Source organism: Cheilinus undulatus, linkage group 13 (genome assembly GCF_018320785.1).
Source record: "Cheilinus undulatus linkage group 13, ASM1832078v1, whole genome shotgun sequence".
Lineage (NCBI taxonomy): Eukaryota > Metazoa > Chordata > Actinopteri > Labriformes > Labridae > Cheilinus > Cheilinus undulatus.
Genome location: NC_054877.1, coordinates 34,832,961 through 34,856,384, shown reverse-complemented (window position 1 = coordinate 34,856,384; position 23,424 = coordinate 34,832,961). Strand labels below are relative to the sequence as shown.

Genomic DNA, 23,424 nt, shown 5'->3' with positions numbered 1-23,424 from the left:
ACATAGTCACATCAGATAAAGAAAAAGTTAAGAACAGTCTGAGGACAAGTACGTCACTGCATTGAAAAAAAACAACAACCAAATTTTAAGGTAATAAAATGAGATTTGAAGCAGTGGAATAATTTTGAAAAGTTCTAAATTTCTCCTTTTATTGATTTCTATAAAATAAGTTGTACATAATTAGAAAATCAAAGGCTCTTTGTCTTAATCAAAAATATAAAAGCATCTCAAAAATTACTTTACATGATTGTAGCAAAAATGTGTGACAATATACAGAGAATATAAAATGAAAAATCCTCACAAACAACATTATATCTTTTCTGGAGGTTCACAGATCTTCCTGTCCAGTCTTGTCTCCATCGTTCATTCCTTTTCTGTAAAATTTGAACAGTTAAACATTAATCATGTTCTGTCTTTAAAGTTTAAAACACTTAGAGACTAGTTAAAGCAGTATTTTTTTCATATTCTTAGCTTACACATATTGTAACTGTCTGTGCCACTGTTTTTATCTACGTTTCTATGCACAAGCTGCTCCAAACGAATGGCCCCTTGAGTGCTAAATTAAGTTTTTTTAATTGAATTTAATTGAGTGCGGCAGTAATCAGACCTCAAACCTGGTAGAGAATAAGCATTTTAGTATCTCCTCTGGTTCCATTTTCTTGATGTCTATGGGGCTTATGAATAAGTGTTCAGTTAGGTGCCTGGAGTAAACACAAGCTTAAGAAATTTTTATACATTTCTCAACAAAGGTGAATTTTAACGCCTTTGAACATTTTACAAAAAGGTGATGGCAAACAGGTGAAAACCACAATTTGTCTGGAACATCAAACATGATCAAGCCATACATGTTGACTCATCTACCTGTCCACCTTTCACCTGGTGGGTGTTTTAAGCCAAAACTGCTCCGACTCAAACTTTGAAAAGAGTCTTTATAGAAGGGGTGGGAGCATAAAATAAAAATGACAAGTTGTGTGGTGGTGACATTGAATTTAGTCGATTGTGGTGTGGTTCCTTTGAAACAGGGGTCAGCTTTTATCTTAGCAGAAACTGTGAGGGCTGAACTTTCAAATTAACTAAAATAAATAAACATTTAAACAACAAATGACACAACTAAAATATGTTGATTCATTTTTCAACAATCGAGATATTTTGGACTTTCCTTTTGATTCTTAGGCAGGGATAATTACACCCTCAAACAGCCTGAATTGGTAAGTTCATGCAGAAAACAGTGGCTTTAATCGAGAATGGACTGATGAGTTAAATTTATAATGTTACATATTTACTTATGTCTCACAGGTGGATTTTGTGAAATGGATCAAACATTAAGCCAACAAGGATGAAAAATGTTTGAATCTCAATTGTTCTGGGGCTTCTTTAACTGCTGCAGGAATACCACAACCATTTTTTTCCTCTGCATATTTTTTGAATGTAAATGAGCTCTATGTCAAAAAACACTGTTTAATTAATTTTAATTTAAAAAAAAAATAAAACATGGACTAAACCCACAGGCATTTTGGCAATGGAACACACAATGCTAACTCTTAGGTTAGCCTACAAAAATATGTCATCCTTGCAGCGCTCTATTTAGAAAAGTTTTTGTTTAAATTCTGTGAACGGTTCTTACTTGCTTGCTCCTGTGTGAAGGTGATGTAGGAGTACACCAGGCTACCAGCGATGCTTTAGGAACAGAGAGAATAGCATCTGTTAGTGGTCAAAGACACTCCTGTATCACAGCATGAAATGTAAACATTTATTTTACCTGATGTTAAGGCCTAAGAAGTTGGTCCAGGTGAATATGTAGTCACCTCCAAACACCATGCCGATGTACGTCACCAGGATGTTCTGCAAAAATTCATTATTTCAATATTTACTTTTAAACATTTTGTTTTTAAAAATGTATGTTTTTGTGAAAAAGGACAGGAAAATGATAAGAGGACAGTGTTTTCATATTTAAATATGATGTTTACAGTGATGTAAGACAAGTTTAGGAGTGGAGATAAAATATTTAATAATGATTTTTAAAAAATGTTTGTTTTTTTTAAGTGGAGATATCTATCAGTGTCTTACTTTCTATTAGGGTAAACAAAAGCATATTAATAATGAATATAACAATATTCACCTTAAATAAGTAACAATGATGGCTGCAAATTAACATAATACTCACATTAATAAATGAACATGTTACCCACCTTAATACAGCCTATGATGGAGGTAGTTAGAGCAGAGTTGTACTGCGTGCACAGCATGATGGAGTACATTAAGATAAAGCTGGATGACAGAAGAAGAATTAGAAGACAACAGCAACAAGCAACACTGTCAGTAAACTTATGATGGCTGTAGATTTTACCCCATGACACAGGAGAGCACAAACTGCACAACAAACATCACATCAGACCATCCACCATACTCCGCTGCCTGCAGTCAACACATACAGGAGAGTATCAGCACTGCATTATTAGACACTACAGCTTAAGTCAAACTTGAAAGGGCTTCACTTACGGTTTGTAAATCTCCTGAGTAGTAGGCGTAGGCCAAGGTGGGGAAAATCATGATTAAAGCATTGTAGTAGAGGAGGCCGTATTTGCCCAGCTCCTGTGAGAACAGCAGCATTTACATTTACATTCAAACTCTTAAAGGGTTTGTCTCTACTTCTAGTCTGAAAACCAAAATACAGTTTTAATAAACATCTGTTATACATTTTCAAACCTAGATGTAAGCAGACAGCAGAGGTACCAGCTTGTTTTTCCACTAGGCTTTTATATATAATAATACAACTCTCTCTTGCTAATTAGGATGACTCGCCTTTTTGAAAAGGGGATTAAGGTGGGTACGAAATGTGTAAGCAGAGACAATGTGTTGACAGAAGTGTTGGATGTACAACATTCTCTATCCCAGCGTTAGGAAAACAAGATTTCTTAGTCAATTACATCTAATTTTGTCCTTCAGTGGATTGGAGCTTTTGCCTGATGACAGTCTGGCAAATCCATCTGCCTTGCAAGGTTATCCAAAAAAGATGATTCCATTAAAGAGTGAGAAAGTTTGATCAGCAGTTTAGCTCACCTTAGAATCTAGTTTCTTCTTCACATAGGCCCCGCTGGCTGCCGTGAGAATGTTGTTCAGCATTATGAACATATATCCTTCAAGGTCAAAGGCTAAATCATCACTTCGAAACACACATTAGAAAAAAATCTCCAATTAAGAACATTCAGGAATTTAAACAGAATGTCTGTCTATGGTGTGAATACTGTACGTGGCCTCTCACCTGGCAGCAATAAAAGCACCAAAAATCATAGTAAAGACTGTGAGCTTCACCGACAAGGAGAAGGATTTTCTGTAAGGAAATCAAATTAATGTGTTATCAAAATAATTCAGTTCCAGATGCTAAAACTTTCTTGCCTTCAGATACTTACTTGAGTAATAATCCTTCAAACACCATGGTAAGGAAAATACTGAACCTCCTCAAGACTGTAAACATGGGTAAGCTAGAGAAAAGGAAAATAGTTCATTTCAGGGTGCAGTATTTCAGAAAATAAAACTTCACATCAAAATGTAACAGATAAGTTCTTACTTGAGCCTCTGCGTCCCAAATAACCCTGATATTTGATTCCCAACATAGAGCAAAGGCAGAGGAAACATCTGAAAAGACAAACAAAGCCCTTAAATGTGTTCTTCTTATCTTATGTAGAACTAAAAGAAAACAGCCAGAGCACCTCCCACCTTGCGTGGTATACTCATATCCATGTCTGGAAATGAGATCACACCCGACATCTTCCCAGTCCTTAGAACTACAATTGTAGCCAGCATCTGCAGAGTTATTGAAACAGAGAGACACAGCACATCAGGATGTTTCCAGCTGAACCTTTAGTACCACCAGGACAAATGAACACAAACTTACTTGGCCGATTCCAACACATGTTGATGATGGAAATCTGTAAGACATCCAGACAGTGGTTCCAAATAAGAAATGTATTCAATATTGAAACAGTGAAAATGAATCAGTGACAGTCACCAAATCATGAAACTCTCTTTGGTAGAATATTTCAGACCGTGGTTCCAAAATTAAATTATTTTAAGGGTCAGTTTGTGTCAAGATTATCAAGTCCAAGGGGGGAAACCGCAGGTAAATTTTCTGTCTTCCACTGCATAAATTAAGATTTTTGTACATGGAGGTGCACAAGGTGGTCAAAAAGGTGGAGTGGGCAAACTTTGTCATGACTGCATTATTTTACTCTTTGCAAAAAATAATTTTAAAACAAGGGGTTGTGTGAGCCAGATAATTGGCATTGGACCACTGTTATAAAGGAGAAAAGTGATGGGTGTTCATTCAGAACTAAAATACTGGGGCACAGGTGGTCTAGTGGTTAGGTCGTGCCCCATGTTTGTGGGTGGCCTAGATTCAAGTCCAGTCAGACTAACAAGCAGCAATATTTGTGGAGGATAACACTAATTCATAAAGTGTGCTTTTTACATAACTTCCCAAATCAATTCACATGCTGTATATAGTTTTATTGTGATTTCAGCTTCTAGATAAGAAGAGAGGAGAGTGTAGAGGACTTAATGTCTTCTATTAATTCTGGCTTCTACTCCAAAGTGAACAAACTGTTGGAGGATTTAGATTTCCTGGCACATATTTCACTAAACATTTTCCTGTCTATAATGAAAACTGAAGAGTCGTTCCGCTGTAACAGCATTCATATCTCTGTCATTACTATACTACTGTCATAGCAGGCATTTAAGCGAGTCCTGAACAACTCTTCCTGTAACTATTTGGACTTTGAACTTTTACCTGTAGTTGGTGAGGACGCTTTTGTTGACAACAACGATGAGAAACGAACTGACTCCGTAAAACGCCGCAGCCAACAGCTTCGCAAACACCGAGAGGCTGTCACCCTGTGAGGCTGCTTTTAGTCGGGAGGATGCTCCCTCAGGGGTCAGGTCTCCGTCACCTCCGAGCTCGTGTCGACGTTTATGAAGCTGTGCCATCGTTGACGTAATGAAAAGCCACCCTACGACGGTTCAACGGAAGCCTATGGGTAATGGCGCGCATGCGCAAAATCATCCAATGGCAGGCTGTCTTCAGAAGAAGGAGGAAGTAGACAGAAGATGCACATCGTTCCGCAGCAAATTGTAAACATTCAGAGACGCTGCAAAGCTTGGTCGCCAAAGTATGTGTATGACTGACATTAAATCAAAGGCAGGCTCCTTGCTTGCAAGAAATAAAACGTGGAAGAGACTTTAAACTGAGACTTATGAGACTGACCTCTTAAAGTTGTGCTCTTGTGACTTTTTTGATCGAGATCACTTATTTCTGTTCATGAAAGGGAAACCACATTTTCTGTGCAGCACACATTAAACATTAATCACGAATTTAACCATGTATTAGCAGGTTAAAACCAAGTCCCGAGAAGTCACTCTACCACAGAAAGAGACTTAAAATGTTTATAAAAATTGGTATAATCTTTAATCAAATGAAGGCCTAAAAAAGCTTCAATTTCACTTTGTAAGGAAAAACAAAATCCCTAAGCAGGGGCCCTATTTGCTTTTAATGACTGAAAGATAATAAAACTGTAAAATCAATGTGTTTTAGTTTAATATTTTGATATATTCAGAACTTTGTCTTATTTGGTAGGGATGTGCAATATTGGATTTTAGCAGATATTCAACATGCCAATATTCACTTTTTTTTTTTTTTAGCTGGTATCAATACAGGTATTGAAATGTTCAGAAATTCAGCACTTAAAACACAAACTAAAGTTTGAGGACAAACCAATTGCATTCCTCAAACACACTTTAAAATTTAAGGGATGATGAATAAAGAAAACACTTCAGCTGATGCAGGTCTGCTAGTCCAGCCCAAGACTTAATAAACCAATTTGTTGATATGACCATATCAACAAATTATATATATATATATATATGCGCTGTTTTTTATATATATATATATATATGCCGATAATATCATGCATCCTAACTTTTTTTTATAAATACAGTCTGTATTCTTTTTTTTTTTTCTACATACTTTACGAACCTATAGTGCTACATAAATAGGTATGTCTTGCATGAGTCTTTGCAGTTTCATTTTGGAGTCATAATGGTTAGAATTAAGTGCATATGCCAACATTACTACACTGATTTTTCATGGGCCCAGCAGAAATATTTTCTACGATAAGTTGACATTTAAACCATATTTTTTACATGCAATATAAGGGATAAGCAGCCGAAGCATTTTTCTTACTTCTTACATAGCTGTAGCTACATGTTTATGTAAAGGAGCATTCAGAGTTTTTAACTTTGACATCAAAAATTGCAGGCTAACTCCTTCACATTGTCTGAATAGTACAAAATAATTTTTTGTTACCAAAATGATGCAGATGCTTTTATGCAATTAAGTGTGCAGGAGTGCAAAACAGGGGATTAAATATAGGATTTAGGGCAGCTGTTTTATACTACATTTCTTTTATTAAGTAGTTCTGAATGGGGGAAACTGAGTAAATTAAACCCTTTTGGAACATTTACGTCCCTCAAAAATATATATCAGATTATCCTTAAATGTCCTGCTAGGAGCATTAAGCTGGTTATGAAACACAATAAAATTGACATTGGTGATTTTTCTTTCACTTAGAAAAACAACAGCAACATGATTTCACATGTCTATACAGTTACTTGTAGCGCCTTATCTGTAGGGTAGGCAAAAGACAAGGCAACTAATGAAACACTGAAGCAACTGCTTTCTCTTTTTACATTTTCTACAGGTATGATTTAAGTGAAAGGAACATTTAACTGTAAAGAGAGCCGAATTTTTTTTCCCTAAAAACCTGACTTGCAGACGTACAGAGTTAAATCAGCAGAGAGAAAAAACAGCATTGTCTACAGGTGGCACCAAAACCAACAAATAAATCTGGAGTTTATAGTTCTTCATAAAGCTTCAGTGTGCTTCAAGCAATGAGGAGTCCAAAGCATATTCATTTACACTTTAAAATCACAGTTTTGATTTTAAACAACCCAACAGCCATCAGCAGAGTACATGTAACACCTCTAAAGCAATTTATTAGAACAGGGATGTTTGCAGAGAAAGTTTCACCGTCATGTGGCTCAAACAGTCCTACAAGAAAAAAACATGGCTCCAGCCGTCTGTATCAGTGCATCACCAGCTAGTCTTTGCAGAGCACAGCGTGTAAAGCTTTGAATTTTACTTCATCATGGCCGCAATCCCTCCCCTAAAATCCCAACCCAACCCATTGAGAAATATACCCGCTTCATTAAAAGTTCACTGGAAATGCTGACACAGGTGGCTCGAAGCATCATTAGCTTATTTTACATTCTGTAGCTCATGATTGTTCCACGATGACAGCTGACATTTCTTTCAGACAATTATGCATTTGGTGCTGCTGCACTAATAAAATAAAAACAAACAGCAAATATGGTTCACAGAAAGAGGAGAAACACAATCTTCAGAGGGCTGGTGCTGATAAAACCAAGTGCTTTGAGATCTGAAAGACGTTACAGATACTCCAAGAGCAAGATATGTCCATGGTCTAGCTATCATTCTCACCTAGATTTCAACAATCACGAGAACTCGCGCTTTACCATTTGAGAATTGCAAGTTCATTGCAGAGGAATACTTAAAATCTAAGTAACTAGCTGTCAAATTCACACATTCACACTTTGCTACACACATTCACACAAGCACACACACATCCTTAACAAAAAAATGCTTAGTGGTCCTGAAGTTAACAAGTAGCACAGTCCGTATGACCTACAAGGACCAGCCTAAAGATATACAATGGGCCCTGGGACAGCCTGAAAACACAGGTAGCACATCTGGATCAGGAGATACAAAGCTTTACTAACTACTGGTCCACTGAAAAAAAGGCAAGCTATCAACAGAAAAAGAAAAAAATAAAAGGAGAAGAGGCATTTACTTTCACTGCACAACAAGCAGAAAAATACCAAGCCTTAGTAGGAAGTCACTTCGCCTGGTTACCCATCCTGGATTTGTGCCTCGCAAAAGGATGGATACTCAGAGTCAGAGTAATTACACTTTAAATGCATGTTAAGCCATACTTCAGATATCTAGTACAAGTTTCCTATGTAGTGTAGTGCTACCACATCAGTGTGTATTACTGGGAGGAAAACTCCAGTACAAAGTCTTTTCTAAGATGACCCCATAATACTGAGCTGAAGTCATAAGGGGAGGGAAGAAAAGCACAAATGCTTTAGGGGGACTTAATACGCACACTTCAACCTAATTGCAGAAATGCAGTGATTCAAGCAGCGAAAAAAAAGAGTCAATGAAGTATGCATAATCTCTGAAAAAAGGGAAAAAGTATGAAAACATCCCTGCTTTCATGTTCCTAAATACAAAACTTCAGTGTAACAAGAGGTCCTTTTTCCGCCTTTTTTTTGTCTTTTGTTCTCCTTTAAAATGGGTAAAATTTAGTCCTCTGGTGGTGTGAGTGGTATGGGATGACAGTCTTTTCTTGTCATTTAAAATCTTTTTTTTTCTTCTTCTTCTTTTCTTATATACTTGAAGATGTGGTAAGCATGCAAGCCTCGTAGAGGAGGGACCCGGAAGGGCTGATGGGTGGGCTGGTGGTGGAAGGAACCCTTTAGGCCAAAGCTGGGAAGGCCTCAGGATCATCCACATTAGGAACTGACACTCCACTAGCCTGGTGGGACAAAGAGGCACAAAAATAAGAAAAGGTTAACAATGCTCATAACAAGCTGCTGCAGTACATGTATTTTTCCAGTCTAAAAGTGACATTTTTTTGGTTTGTATTTACCCCAACTGACTTTTACAGGAAAGGCAAATAATTTCCCTCGCGGACAAAGTTCGGGATTAAATGAGTAAACAGAATTACACAAAAAGATTTAAAAAACACTACTGAACAGACAAATTATTGGTGGAAAATTTGATGATTTGTTGTTTTAATCTAATTATAAACTGAACATCTTGGATTTTTAGTCTGTTGGTTACAAAGACAGCAGTATGAAACCTTGGATTTACTGTAACAACATGTAGCATTTTGGTTTTGGGTGCTTTGGCACCTGGCAAAGGTCTCTGAGTGCAACAGCACTTTTGCAAAATACACCAAGTGCTATTGTGCCTTCTCAAAGACAGCATCTTATTGTTGACAGAGAGGGTGGTAAAGAAAGCACAGACGTTGTGAGAAGCCAAAGCACCCTGGTGACTGACAAGGTACAGGAATATCACAGGACTTTGCTAGCATCTTCAGCCGGTTGTTTGCAGAGTCAAATGTGGGCAAACTGTCTGCAAGTGGTGTATGTCAATGTATATTCAACTGTGGACATATTGACTACAGTCCATGGCCAAATGGTTACATTGGACGGGTAGTTTCTTCCATACTAGTTGAGACAGCTTTGTAAGTTTGGAACCTTTCCTATTGCCATGTGACAGTAAATAAGTTGCATAGTGCTAAAAGCAGGCAGTGAAATTAGGGTGGACATCTGCCTTGCCGATACAGAAATTAGTGCTAAACGATGTCAGAAAAAATGACATTGCAATAGTTTCTCCTCTTCTTGATTTAAATTAAAAAAAAATCAAAACAGATAAATGAAATGCTTTTTATGTACACTCAATTGATTTACAACAGAACAGTTTTTCATATTGGGTTTTTATGCAAGACTTCAAAAATCACAATGTGCAGCTCTCTGACAGCAGCTCTGACACAAAGACAGACAAGGAGAATGAGAGGGAAAAAAGAGCAGGTGGACGGAGCGACATTTTTCTTTATAAATTTAACATTTAACTTCCCACCAGTGACATTCTTGTTAAGACGGCATGATGAGGCCCATGACCTAAACTGGTGTAATGCTCACAGGGCTGAGCTGCTGTGACTGTCACACTGCAGAGAACAAACTAAAACTATAAAATAAACTAAAACAGCTCTTGGAGAGCGCAGACCTCTGCCATTAGCCCTATCTCCCAATAATAAAGAATCCATTAAAAAATTCCTGGATCCAGACGGTGATCTGGATCACTCCCAAAATCTAAGCAGTTCTTCCTTATGCCATTTCTGACATTTCCTGAAAATTTCACCAAAATCCGTCCATAACTTTTTGAGTTTTGTTGCTAACAAACAAACTAACAAACCCTGCTGATCACATAACCTCCTTGGCGGAGGTAAGAACTTGCACATCCATACCGTGAACGGACCTTATATCAACGAGAACTGGGACGAGGTGCCGTTTATAGTGGGAAGTCACTCACCTAGTACCGGCCTAGCATAACAGAGTAGTGACAAGCAAGGTTGGCTGTAGCCTGACTTAAATTCAGGAGGAGACAGACTCTGCCTGCTCTCTGCATGGTCTCCTCTGCTCTCATGTCTCACTGAAATGCAGGCTAGTCAAAGAAATGGGGAAAAAAAAAACCCAGAGCACAGAAGTTGTAGTAATGTGCCTTAGGCCACCTGACTAATATTGCACAAACTTGTGATGAGGCTGTTGTGCATGTGCAGATCGCCATTGCAACTGAAAAATGATAAATGAAATATAAATGTAGTTCAGACTTAAAAGTGTGTTAATAAAGGCTTAAGTTTGTTTCTTTGTTCATCCTTAAACTTGAAAAGGTTTCTACAGGACCAAAGTTTTAAGTTTAAGAATGAGAATGAACAAAGAAAAAGACTTAAGCTAATGCAGGTCTGTTGGTCCTTTTTTTTTTTTAAATTATTTTGGGCATTTTTGTGCCTTTATTTGACAGAGGAGGACAGTGGATAGAGTCAGAAACAGGGATGAGAGCAGGGGAAAGACATGCAGCAAAGGGCCTCAGGCCGGACCCGAACCCAGGCTGCCCGCGCACACGGGGCGCGTGCCCCAACCACTCGGCCACCTGCGTCCCGTCTGTTGGTCCTTTTAAAACTCCACAAGCTTATTTGTACATATTGCTAATTTATAAAGCTTATGTAGATTGACATTTACAGAATCAGTTGTATTTATTTACAGATAACAATACCTAACTTTTTAAGCTAATATTGACATCCTGCCTATAATATTGTCCCCCAAATCTAAGGCCCAAGCTACAAGTAAAATAATGCAGGAAATAAATTAACTGAATTATCTCAAGTACAATAGATACTAAAATTATATTTTAATTGCTTGACTTTATTCACTTTGATTATAATCTATGTTAGTGAGACAAGTCCTTTAATAAATCATATTTCCAAATGTTAACTTCAGCTAAAACAACAATTGCTTGCATAGGAAGCATTTTAAGTGTCTACCGATGAAGCTGAAATTAATATGTGGCAAACTCATTACTAGACAGCTCCATGCTTTTAAACATGTTCAACTAAATTTAACTACAACTTTGCTTAAGGTCATTAAAGAAACGGTATGTATTAGCTTAATTTTCCTCAAAGGCAATAGGTCTGAAAGTTGGTTGCTCCTTAAGAGAGTCTGATTGTAGACTGATTGTAGATTAAATGAAACCTTGTATGAAATAAGGGAACTCTAAGTTTCAAATTTAGGTTTAGTAAATACTGAAAAGAAAGTGTCACATACTATTACCTGAGTTTGATTCTGATGCCAAACCTTTGTACATTTCGTTGCACTATTTATTTAATTATTTCTAAGACAAAGTGATTTAATCACCTAAGCACCATAAGTACTCGACTGGGCTCATGGCTGACATGAGGTCAGCGTGTGTGGGTGTAGCATCATGTGGTCACTGGTCTGTTATTTCAGGGATGTGTGTTTCTCTGCAGCTTTTCCAACTCAGTGCTTTTACAGCCGGTTCAGTGTCTGGGCTGAAGCTTTTGTGAGGAGCACTAAACCTTTATTGTTTGCAGTGACAACAGCAGTTATTGTTACCTTTTCGGAGCGTCCTCCCCCGCGTGCTGTCCTGCTGCCTCCCCCTCCGCGGCCTCCCCTGCCCCCACGAGCTCCCCCACGCCCGCGGCCAGGGCGGCCCAGGTCTCCAAAGTTGATCTCCAGTTGAGATGTGATGTCGTTGGCTGGTTTGCGGAAGTGGTGGTCGCTGGACTCGTCAGGGTTGGCCTTTAGGAAGTAAATGTACAATTTTTAACATCACGAGCTCTAATAAATCCTCCACTTTTCTGACACTGGCTGTTCTATACAGATTAACACTGAATATTTTAATAGCTGCAAGCACCTTGTGGTACAGAGTGTGTGAGTCTGCTTCCGTCTCTGCTGCATCAATCAAAGCTCCAACAGGCCTCTGAAATATAAAAACAGAAAAAGGTTTTTCATCAGTTCAACACCTGAAATACAAGCATCTGAAATTAAGTTTGTGTGCGTAACGAAGCTCAAAGATGTTCTATATTAACACAACAAATACACACTCACAAAAAATAAAAAATAAAGAGTAAGGCCTTCAGGCAGTCAGCTCTCAAACAATGTCTGAGGAGATGGCAGGGATTCAGTAACTCGTGTATCAAACAACAGGGTTCTGCTTGAGCAAGCTCCAGAACAAAAATAGAACTAAGCGTTAAATCAATGAGGAAATGAACAGAAAACTAATCTGTGATAATCATGGACTTGTTTCAAAATGTGAAGCTTCTTTATGAGTAAAAGCTACCTTAATCTGCTCTGCATCAGAGAAAAGGAAAATCCTTGATTATTTACTTGGTTGATAAAAGTTAAAAACTGGCACCAAGGTTTAATGTGTTTTTATTTGTCTTAAACTTAAAGTTTCAGTCCTTACATCACTTACTGGTAAACTGCAGTCTGGTGCTGTCTTTGCCAGACTCGCACCCACATGTTATTTTGACCTGCGCAGCTTTTTTTTTTACATTTGCGATTATCTATTTTGTCATGCACAGCTTCCCTCATCTATACAGTAGCTACATATTCACACTACTCAGCCAATCAGAAGTTTTACTCAGACAAGACACTGTAAATGAAGACACTGGCTTGGAGAGTAGCCAAACTACAGAAACACACAAAGAAGTCAGGAAATCTCAGAACACTGCAGAAAAACAAGTGGATAAGAAGACAGCTGAAATGTTTGGCTTTTAAAGAAAGATAAAAGACTAGTAGATTAAGAGTGGGTGTACTGTTGGATTAAGAATGTCCCTTCTTTCCACAGACAGTTTAAAACCAGCATCACCACGAGACGAAGCACACATCTTTGCACAGTCAAATCAACTGTAATCTGATCTGCGGCCACAGAAAGTAAATGAACTAAGGCCTTGCCCACACATAAGGCTCTATTCCTTTTTCATTTTAAAAAAGTTTTCTGTAAACATGGCACTGTTTAAAGAAATGTCTGTGTAAGCATGAAACCACCGAAAACGCTGTAGTATGTATGCCAGGCATGTACGTGGCGCTGTAACGCTACCACAGAAATACATCAAAACAGAGAAGATTGTGGAGCTGTTCTCAGTGACTATTTGTTGCTCACGGTTGTTGTAGAGGATCAAAAGATTTTGGTGTAAGAGCCAAACGAAGCTCAGTAGCTTCTGCTGCACAAACACAGTCCTGTAATCTGCCATTACTGTTGCTGTTGGCGGTGTTTAGTGTATGTGGGTTGAGGGGGCTATGACATGACAGTTTCAGAAAAGAAGCGCTTGGATGTATAGAAAGAGACACAATGGGTGGTGAATATACTGCATGTACTTGTTCACTCCGAGACTCGCTTTCAAAAAAGAATGGCTGTTCAGTATTGAGTAAAACGCAGATATGATATGAAAAACTTTTGCAGATACTCATAAACTTGAACCATGGGGACTGCCCCTAAGCGCCCAATATGATCAGCGACACAAGCAGTCATCAAATAGCAAAGTTCCCTTTAAGCTGTTTTGGGCATTAGTTTAGCTCAGCAGGTAAAGCAGGTGAATGTGTAGAGACTACTCTTTCCCTCCTCATTTCCTGTCCCTCTTCAGCTATCCTCTCCAATTAAGGCAAAAAACCCCAAGGTTTGTTTATTTATTTTTTGGCATTTTTGTGCGTTTATTTGATAGAGGACAGTGGATAGAGTCAGAAACAGAGACGAGAGCGGGGGAGAAACATGCGGTGAAGGACCTCAGGCCAGATTCAAACCCGGGCCGTCGGTGTACATGAGACACCCATGCGCCCCAACCAAGGTTTGGTTTTTAAAAAATTGTTGCACAAATCCCTTTATTGACACAGTGGTCATCTGATTTCAGCTTAGATTTTGAATGTTAACAGGAAAAGTTCAGACCAAACATGAAAAAAAAGTGTGAAGAGGGGAAGACAGAGAAAAGCAAGTGTTAAAGGTGTTAAAAGTGTTGAGAATGATTATTAAAAGATTGGTTTTGAATATTAATAACGACAAACAAAAAAAAGGTAAACTCAGACTTCACCTTCTATAGGATTTTGTTCCCAAACAAATTCAGCCTTTTCTATTTCGTTCAAGCCATTTTTCAAGAGCTGTGAAAATATTATCCAATAGGAATGCACAGTATTAGACTTCTTCTGATATTCGATATGCAGATATTTACAAAATCGTTTCAGCCGATATCAATGCAGATATTTAAATTTAGTTCAGACCTCAAAGTTCAGTTCTTAAAACACATAATCTAGAGTTTGAGGATGAAAAAATTTCAGCTGTTAAACACACTTTAAAGTGTAAGGAATAAAACAGACTTCAGCTGATGGCAGGTCTGATGGTCTAGCCTTAAATGCCACTCTTTTAATATTTTCATACAGCCAAAATTTACAGCTGATAAAGGCAGATTTTATAGGAAAAACATCAGTTGTAAGTATCAACAGAAATTTTCCTATGCAGATACTGAGAATTCCCTTTAAAAGCTAATATCTGCTTATATGGTTATCATACCAAGAATATTGTGCATCCCTAGTGTTCAATATTTCATACATTCCTTATGATAAATGTTATCATTAGAATACTCTTCACTTAATTAAACTATGTTTGTAATTCAATGTTTATCACAAACTAGACTAATCATATCACAGGTTAGCTGCTGAATACAGGTCAAGGTACAGAATATCATATCTTCTATCATGTAGCTTGTATGTGTGCGCTGTCCACACAGAATCTGCCTTAGATCAGGGTTTCCCAATCTTTCAGCGTCAGAGCCCGGGACCCCCGCAATCCCTGTAGGTGGTTAAAGAGTATAATGTTGCACAAGGCATGTACAAATTTAGATCTTAGGAAGTTCTGTACACATTACTTCCATTTAAGCACAAATACCACTTAATAAGTATGTTTTTATTATAAATTTAACTCAGTGGTGATTTTTTTTTTCAATAACTGATAAAACATAAGGTAAATTATTGTAAATTTCTTTGTTGATTTTGGTATCTCATGACCTCTGTGGGGACCCCAGCCTTAGGTGATGGTTGGAAACACTGAATATGTTTTTCATGTCCTTAGATTATTTAACTGAAGCTGATAGGTGGAAAGTTTTGTTTGTGAGTTTTTATATTTCTGTGCTGTTCAGTGAATGAAATTCTATTCTTGTTTTTCTACATATTTTGAAAATTGATATACTTTGTCTCATTTTTTTTCTGTTTTGCACCTTTTTCCTCACTTTTGGAGAAATTTGCACAACAATTTGGCAGGTACATTTTAAATAGAAATCTGAGCCATATTATGCTTGAGCATCTGAAATGTATACAGAAAAGGCTGCATTAAAAACAATTTTATATATATTTAGAATAAATCAAACCTTTCTTTGGTGATAAAGTTTCTTACATTTGCTTGTTAAAGATTTCTTGCTTTCTTACTTTTTAATTTTTTTAATTTAATTTAAGAGTTTATTCAGGGTTTTAATCAATCATTCTGCTTAGAGCTCTAAAAGAACATTTCAAGCATCTGTGTGATGGATTAAAACAGGATGTGAATAGCTGGTGCAAACAGAGAAAATGGGAAAGTTAAATGAATTTCTCCTAAGAGGAGAGAAGCTTAAGTGCAGGAAGGAGCTGTTTCTGTTTTAATATCATGATTTCCTGGCACTCACATCTTCACTCTTGGACTTGTGCAGCACATATCCTTTCTTCCACTGGCTGTCGGCTCCCTCGTTGGGTTTGCGGATGTTGAACTCCACCTTGGTGCGCTCCTTGTCCTGCATGGCCTTCCACTCGTCCAGGGTCATCTCTTTGGGGCCTTCATTTTTCACCTCTTCAACCTCGTTTTCTCTGAAAAGCCAGCACAAAACAATGTTGGACCTTAAAGCTCAACGTGCCAATCCTCTTAGCTCCAGACATGTTCTGTAATCCTGAGGCCAAAAGGTCAGAAACAATGTTGATCCCATTTGCACTACAGCTTTGTGACGAAAGTACAAATGCAGTGGGACTGTTTGTGACACGCTGTGATGACGCAAATCTCTGCTCTTACTTTTTCTGATGTAAACAAAAAAGGTGTCCGGTGAAATCTGAATGTCTGATAAAAAATGATACTAACTTGTTCTCAGAGCCGGCAGGTGCGTTTTCTTCTCCCTCTGTGGTCGTCTCAGTAGTAGCAGTCTGTTCAGCCTCACTGAAAACAAAGACACAAACTGATTGTCTATTCTGAAACATGATCTCTTTATTAGCTCACTAATGCACAAATACACTGCATCTATTTTATCTCACACTTTTTTCAGGGGTACACTTTACACCCAAAAGCATGATGTAAATCAGACACTCCTGGAAATTGAGTCTTTTTTGCCTACCAGCTACTGTGGCTAAAAATCTACCAGTGACTCATTTATTTTATCAGCAAGTTTCTTTTAATCTGCATTTTTAATTAATAGCATACAACACCGCAATCAAATGATACAGTAGTAAAGTCAAAGGCTATTTTATATCAAGACATGTTCAAACTATTTAAGACAAACTGGCATGCTCTTTGACTCACTCATAAGCAGAAAAATGTTTGGGATTTTTTGCCTTTGTTGTTTATAAATTTCAAGCTAGTTGTGTGATTTAACTGCAACTGCAGCTTGACTTACAGCTAAGAAAACTGATTATTCAAAAGAAAGTGTGCCTTCATGAGGAGAATCATCACTATCATATCAACCATGGCTGAAAGTAAGGTTCGAGTTTCATTTTGTGGTTGTGTAGAATCTAATGGTCATTTGTGACAGCTGTCCCCAACCAGCTTAACTCATATGCATGAGACCAGAGAGAGATGTTTATCTAAGTCACTGTGTCTACTCCTTAGGGAAGGGGGGTCAAAAATTTTTCCACTGAGGGCCACATAGAAAAGCGAATAAGGATGGCGGGACCTCTTTCATACACCTCAACTTGAGGGTAGTTAAGTGAGTTAAACCAATCCAATGTAGGTTAAGAAATGCTTAGTAACTGAGTATGCTAAAATGTCTTCTAAATAGCTGACAAGGCAAATATACAATCATTTAAAGGGGACACATTATGCAAAAATCACTTTTTCAGGCTTTTCTAACAAAAATATGTGCCCCTGGCCTGTCCACAAGCCCCTTTAAATACCAGAAAAATCCATTCCCTTCAACCCTCTCTTTCTCCACCTTCAGAAAATGTGTGCTGAAACAAGCCATTCTCAGATTTCCCCTTATGACCTCATGTGGGGAGGAAGCATGGCCCCCAGCCACCTGGATGAAAGTTCTGCCCTCCTCTCAGCTGCCAGCTGAGATGCTGGATAGCTCAGTGGGTTACCCTGCAGGCTTTGGTCTAGGAGATCCCAGTCAGGTCCTTAACTTTGGATAAAGGTGTCTGTAACATTGTAACATCAGGAGTGCCACATCCATTTCCTGATAGGGGCGTAATCAGGGGCAGAGTCAGACAGCTCATTAACATTTAAAGCCACAGACACAGAAATGGCTCGCTCTGAGAAGGGCTGAAACAAAGGGCTTTTTAGACATGCAAAAATCCAATGCTATAGTGTTTTTTCAGCAACAAACTTCACAGGCATGTTTTGGGGACCTCTGAGACCAATATAAACTTGTCTTAAAAGGGTAAAATATGTCCCCTTTAAGGATTTTGGGTAGGCTTCAGTCAGTCCTGGCTACCACGGCCTCTGCCTCTGGACTGCTATTGGCACTGCTATTTGCTGCTGTAATCAATAAGGTCATTATATATCAGAATACTGGCCAATATGTGTACCTTACAGTGTTGTCTCAATTTAGTCACATAAAAACACCAACAAATTCTGTAAAATGCAAGCAGTGTTTCCAGATACAGCTGATAGTTTCCAGGCCAAAACCTGCCCAAGAACCACCAGAATGCACCAAAAAACGCCCAATAATCAATATTTAGTTCTATCTTTTGACAAATGTACAATTCTCCATAGAAGTCCACTGACAGCTTAAGCACACCCAAAAATAACTTAACAACAAGCAACAACTAGAATAGCACTCGGAGATCTCAGACCTCTGCCATTAGCCCTATCTCCCAATAGTAAAGAATCCATTAAAAAATTCCTGGATCCAGACGGTGATCTGGATCACTCCCAAAATCGAATCAGTTCTTCCTTATGCCATTTCTGACATTTCCTGAAAATTTCATCAAAATCCGTCCATAACTTTTTGAGTTATGTTGCTAACAAAAAAACAAACTAACAAACCCTGCTGATCACATAACCTCCTTGGCAGAGGTAACAACAGTCAACCATCACAACATACTGATTTCAGGTGCATGACCACCACCTGCATCTCTATTCCTCAAAAAATGGCAGATCTTACAAAGCTCAACAACATAACATTAATCTGTAATTCTCATATCATCAATACAGCAACTAACTCTATAATTTTCTCACATCTGTGTCCCGTTGTACACATGCACACACTTCATTTTCAGAGGGATAAATAGGCTAATTATCACAATTGTTACATTTTACAGACGAGTGTATTTGATATCTCACCTTTAGATGCTGGGGGTTGCTCCTTTAACACACTGATGAAGAGCATGGGTGAACATCTGATCATAACAGCTGTCTACATCACTAACATATGGGGCAGCCGGATGTGCAGTACAATAACATTAGGCTAATTCATAACTTCCCTCACCAGAATGTTTTGCTAGCTATCATGTATAATACTTAAGCGTTCAACTATTTGTTTATTTTATCAGGACCCCCACTCTTCCTGTACTTTAGGACGTTTGATAGCGCTGTATACACTTTTGCTAACTCAGTACAGGCTACTGTGGGCCGTAGCCAACGCCAAAACAATAAAATCTGCCGTCTTCATCGGTCTCCAAGAGTTTGGTTCTCTTGCAGACACGCACGCGCACACATAAAAACACACATGGCCTGGCGTGCACACCCACCTCCCTCCCAATCCCAACACAGCTCCCTCCATTGAGCTCTGCAGGATACTGAGAGTGACTGGCAGGCTTCAGAAGCCCCGCTGTTTGCTTGACACGTTCACTGACATCAAGGAGAGCTCCCTTACTGTTGTAACTGTCAATTTACTAAACTAAGCAAAACAATTTAGAATGAAATCCGATCTGTTAAGATACAGTTAAAAACCCACCTAACTTAAGGAAAACCAACCCAAATCATATCAACCCGCCCAAGCTCATTTTAACCTGCAGAAGCCGCTGTAAAACCGTCCTATCTGGCAACACTGGTTATAAGATCAAAAGTGGTTTTAATTTGTCCTCATGTCTGTGGTCTCCCATATTTTAAAGACTGCTTAAGGTTTGAAAATTTTCGAGTCTGTGGCCAGACTAAGACTCAAATATTTTCTCCAGTCTTAAGCAGGTAGACCCATTGCAGTAGAGATGCCAATCTGACCTGTGATAAACTCGAGCGACACCGAGTCAAGCCATTTCAGCACTGTAAACATTTAACACCTGCTCTGACCCCGCAGAGCTCTCTGTCACAAATCACTTTGTTACATTATTTCTCTGTTTCCACCACTGTGGCATGAAGGCTGTGCAAATCCACACAACACTGCTCAAAAACAACCTCATTCAGCTGCGCCAATTTCCAGCTACTTAGTGTACTGCAACATTCAGAAACTTATATCAAGTCTCAAAGTTTCCAACAAATATCAGCTGAGCATCACGAACCAGGACTCAATTTAGAGCTCCTTTACTCAAGAAATCGCTCTTTTTCTCTGCTCTCTATCAGGGTAAATGTAAAATCCCAGTTCTGGGATCACAAACAGGCTGTTTGTCTCTTCTTTTTAACTCACCTGACTTCTTCCTTCACGGTGCCCCAGTTGTTTGAACCGCCGCCGCTACGCTTCTCCTCGCTCTTCTGATTGCTGTGAGAAAACAGAAAGAAAAACAAGCTAATGTATGTGATCGAAAACATCTTATATCTCCAGACATCTAAAGGAATATTAAGGTTCAATGTCTTATAAAGTATACCCAAACATCAGTGAAAGATACATTTAGAGCTGTTAGAAAAACTGAGGAAAAATCATATTGGTATGAAGACCATCTATCATTAAACAGGATGTTTCAGTGGTGGGAATCAAAAATGTTCTCCTGTCTGAAATGTATTCATTTTAATTGATCATTGAATGTGAACGCCTGAATTTGCTATCTGTAAAGTCTCTTTTTGTTCTAAAGGCAGTGCTAAGTGAGTGCTTTGTAGTGGTAGCCAGTGCAGTATTATTAAGGAGCTAATCTCCCCTGGCATCGCTCAACTCTCAACAGCAAAAACAACATTGACAACCATGGTGAAGACTTGACAGCCATGACCATCAACAATCACCCATGGATGATGTTCAAAGGCGTTCAAAGCAGCTGACATGTTACTGTTCCAAAGATTGGTTTGGGAGTTTAACAAACTCCATGGCATGTCTACAACAAACTCAAACCTTGAGGAAAGCTTACAGAAACACTTTTCAGATGCTTTATAAAGAATTCTGTTTCCCACAATGAACAAACAACTGCCCCCTGACCTAGAGTATGTTTGCAGAAGAAGCTTAAGACCATTACTTGGAAAAGAAGTGTGCTGTTGATCTTAAGCTTGATAACAAGACTTTCTAACAACCAGTTTAGAATTCACACAAACGTTGCTAAAAGTACTACTAATGAAAGTTACAGGGCTCTATAAAGATATAACCATATATGAAATATCAAAATACAATAAAATAAAATGCATGAAGAAGCAGTCACTTCTATTTGTGGACCCTGAGGTCTGCTCCAGGACTGACTCACGATTTGTCACTGCCACTGTGTCTGTCAAAGTCTCGCTTCCCACGGGAGTCAAAGCCATCTCCTCGTCCCATACCCCGGCCTCTTCCACCACGCCCACCCCGACCACCACCACGCCCTCTCGGTGGCCTGTCTCCAGAGGGTCTGAAGGACATAGAATGTGTAATTAAAACAAAAAGAAGCATGTAAACATTTCCTTACCAGAGGAGTGACTAGAACCCATCTGTACATGTCACACTTATGCATTCTTTGCCCATAATATCAGTGCAGAAACTAGAAAAGCACAGAAAACTTGTGCTCGATGTCAAGGTTAAGTGAGATAAGATAACACTGAACACTTGCTCTTTGTGAACGCCTCCATGGCTGTCCAATAATCACAGCAGACAGCCTTGAGATAAGCCGTGTGTTTAAACTCACTTGTCTACAGAGAACTCTCCTCCTTCAGGCTTGTCCTCAGACGGCTTCTCAAAGCGGCGCTCGCGGGGAGGTCTCCGGTCAGGCCTCTTGTCTCCAGGTCGCCCCTCACCCTGTCCACCCTGATGCTGAGAGCCAGGCTGGCCCTGCTGGTCTGGTCTTCGGCCCACCCGCCTGATACCTGACACAGAAGAGCAGACACAGTCAGAAAACCATCTTATCTGTTCAACAGTTTTAGGCAGTATAAGACAGTCAAGACTTTGCTTTTAAAAAGCATGCATGTGCAGGAAAATGATAAATGTCTTGCAAATTAGAGCTCCTTATGTCTGCTTTCAGCCTCCCGGGTACTATTATCGCTTCAGATAGACACAAATGTGCAACACTTTTCCATATCACATGTTTTATAATGATACCAACTCCACAGTTTTTATGACTGGCAGTCAAAAGGTAGCAAAGTTGGGAAAAACGACAGATCTTCAGCTGCAGTGAGACTGGTAAAAATCCGGTATTTTTTACGTTTTTTTTTTCCATAACAAAAAAATAGTCCAAGTTCAAGGCACCTATTATTGGGTAATTTTGTGTTAATTGCACGCAAAATCTTGCAGGCTGTCCGAGTTGCTCCAAACACACACACACACACACACACAAAACGACTGAAGAACTGTAGTGATATTAGAGTTTTGTTACTCTTAGATAGTGCAAATCATTAAAACAACAGAGACTGTATTGTTTTAACATAGAACGCTAAAAACATTTGGATAAAGTTGGACAAGAGTAGGCAAAAAATAGCAATCCTCCTGTCCCTTTAGTGTTTCATACAATGCAAAAAGCTGTTTACAACTTTTTTGACCAGGGAGCAAAGAAGTTAACACTGTCTTCATTGCTCAAATACATTGTAAACAATGAAAACATGGTGTATTTGTGCATTTTAAACATAGTGCAGAAGTTTGCCTGCAATTTTATATTAGAAATACACTTATCTTGTGAACATTGCTTGTACTTTAACTGCTGTGGTACTGAAGCATGCTCTGATTTTCACTAGAATCACATTTCTGTTTCAAATTAAGGTATCGTGACAACCATGTTATCACTCCAACCAGTGGGCCTCTCTTTCATGTACTCAGCGATGTAGTTTGTGAGCGCAGTTTTGAACGAGAAAAGAGACAAGTATTGACTTAGGGGAGATATCGTCAAACCAAACAAAGAGCCGTCTGTCTAGTTTTCGGAGTATCCGGGTGAATATTTTGCGCATTTGCTTTGCAAAGCCTGCAGCTGCTAACAGAGCTGCGCAGACAGCATCCTCCAGCACCGAGTAACACAACACTAACAGCGACACCGACACTCCATCCTCCTGTGTGATGCTGCTACTGCTGCTGGAGGAAACCATCTCTGCGACACAGGACGAGCAGGTGCATTCGTTCACCTGAGCTCAGTCTCATCTTATTGTATGGCTCAACTCTCTGTGAGCTTGACCTCACGCTGTGTTTGGCTCTCCGCGGCTAACGGAGCTAACGGACGCTGCACATGACAGTTGATGCGATGAAACACGAAAATAAACATGCAGAGCTAATGGAGAGCTACAAAACATGAAGACGTTACCCTCTTTCTTCAGGGGGACAGGAGCCTGTGACTCCTCCTTCTTGTCCAGCAGCGGGTTCTTTCGGTCCTTCTGTGACTCCTTCTTCGGCTGCTTGGCGGCTTGAGCGGCGGTCTTGGTGGACCCAGCGGCGGCCCCCTCCTTCTTCTTGTTTTCAGCAGCTTTCAGGATCTCGAACGGGTCGGATTCGTCGTCCAATAACTGGTCGAACCGGTTGGTTACGACGCAGCCGAAGCCTTCTTGCAGGTGTCCGGGCATGATGGCGCCCCTTCAGCGGGATTCACCTCCGATTCTACGAGGCTTGATGCGAACAATTCGCTGGATGCTGCCACAAGATGGCTGGGAGAGCTGCCCCTTCTCTTCCGGTGCGAGCTCCATCC

General features: G+C 39.2%; 2 protein-coding genes across 2 annotated transcripts; both read right to left on the bottom strand.

The window, feature by feature from the left end:
* Positions 1–119: 119 nt before the first annotated feature.
* LOC121520181 (UDP-N-acetylglucosamine/UDP-glucose/GDP-mannose transporter-like) lies at positions 120–5,015 on the bottom strand. Its single transcript, XM_041803537.1, has 13 exons — positions 4,787–5,015; positions 3,896–3,929; positions 3,718–3,804; positions 3,569–3,636; positions 3,411–3,482; positions 3,263–3,331; positions 3,061–3,163; positions 2,500–2,592; positions 2,348–2,415; positions 2,190–2,268; positions 1,760–1,842; positions 1,625–1,677; positions 120–374 (listed from the first exon to the last, which is right to left on the bottom strand). The coding sequence occupies exons 1-13, from the start codon at positions 4,981–4,983 to the stop codon at positions 364–366; spliced, it is 1,017 nt and encodes a 338-aa protein (XP_041659471.1). The 5' UTR covers positions 4,984–5,015; the 3' UTR covers positions 120–363.
* Positions 5,016–6,439: 1,424 nt separating this feature from the next.
* On the bottom strand, positions 6,440–23,409 carry serbp1b (SERPINE1 mRNA binding protein 1b). Its single transcript, XM_041803254.1, has 9 exons — positions 23,047–23,409; positions 21,451–21,628; positions 21,037–21,177; positions 20,061–20,132; positions 16,367–16,441; positions 15,924–16,101; positions 12,131–12,196; positions 11,830–12,015; positions 6,440–8,669 (listed from the first exon to the last, which is right to left on the bottom strand). Exons 1-9 carry the CDS (start codon positions 23,300–23,302, stop codon positions 8,610–8,612), a joined length of 1,212 nt encoding a protein of 403 aa, XP_041659188.1. The 5' UTR covers positions 23,303–23,409; the 3' UTR covers positions 6,440–8,609.
* Positions 23,410–23,424: the final 15 nt, after the last annotated feature.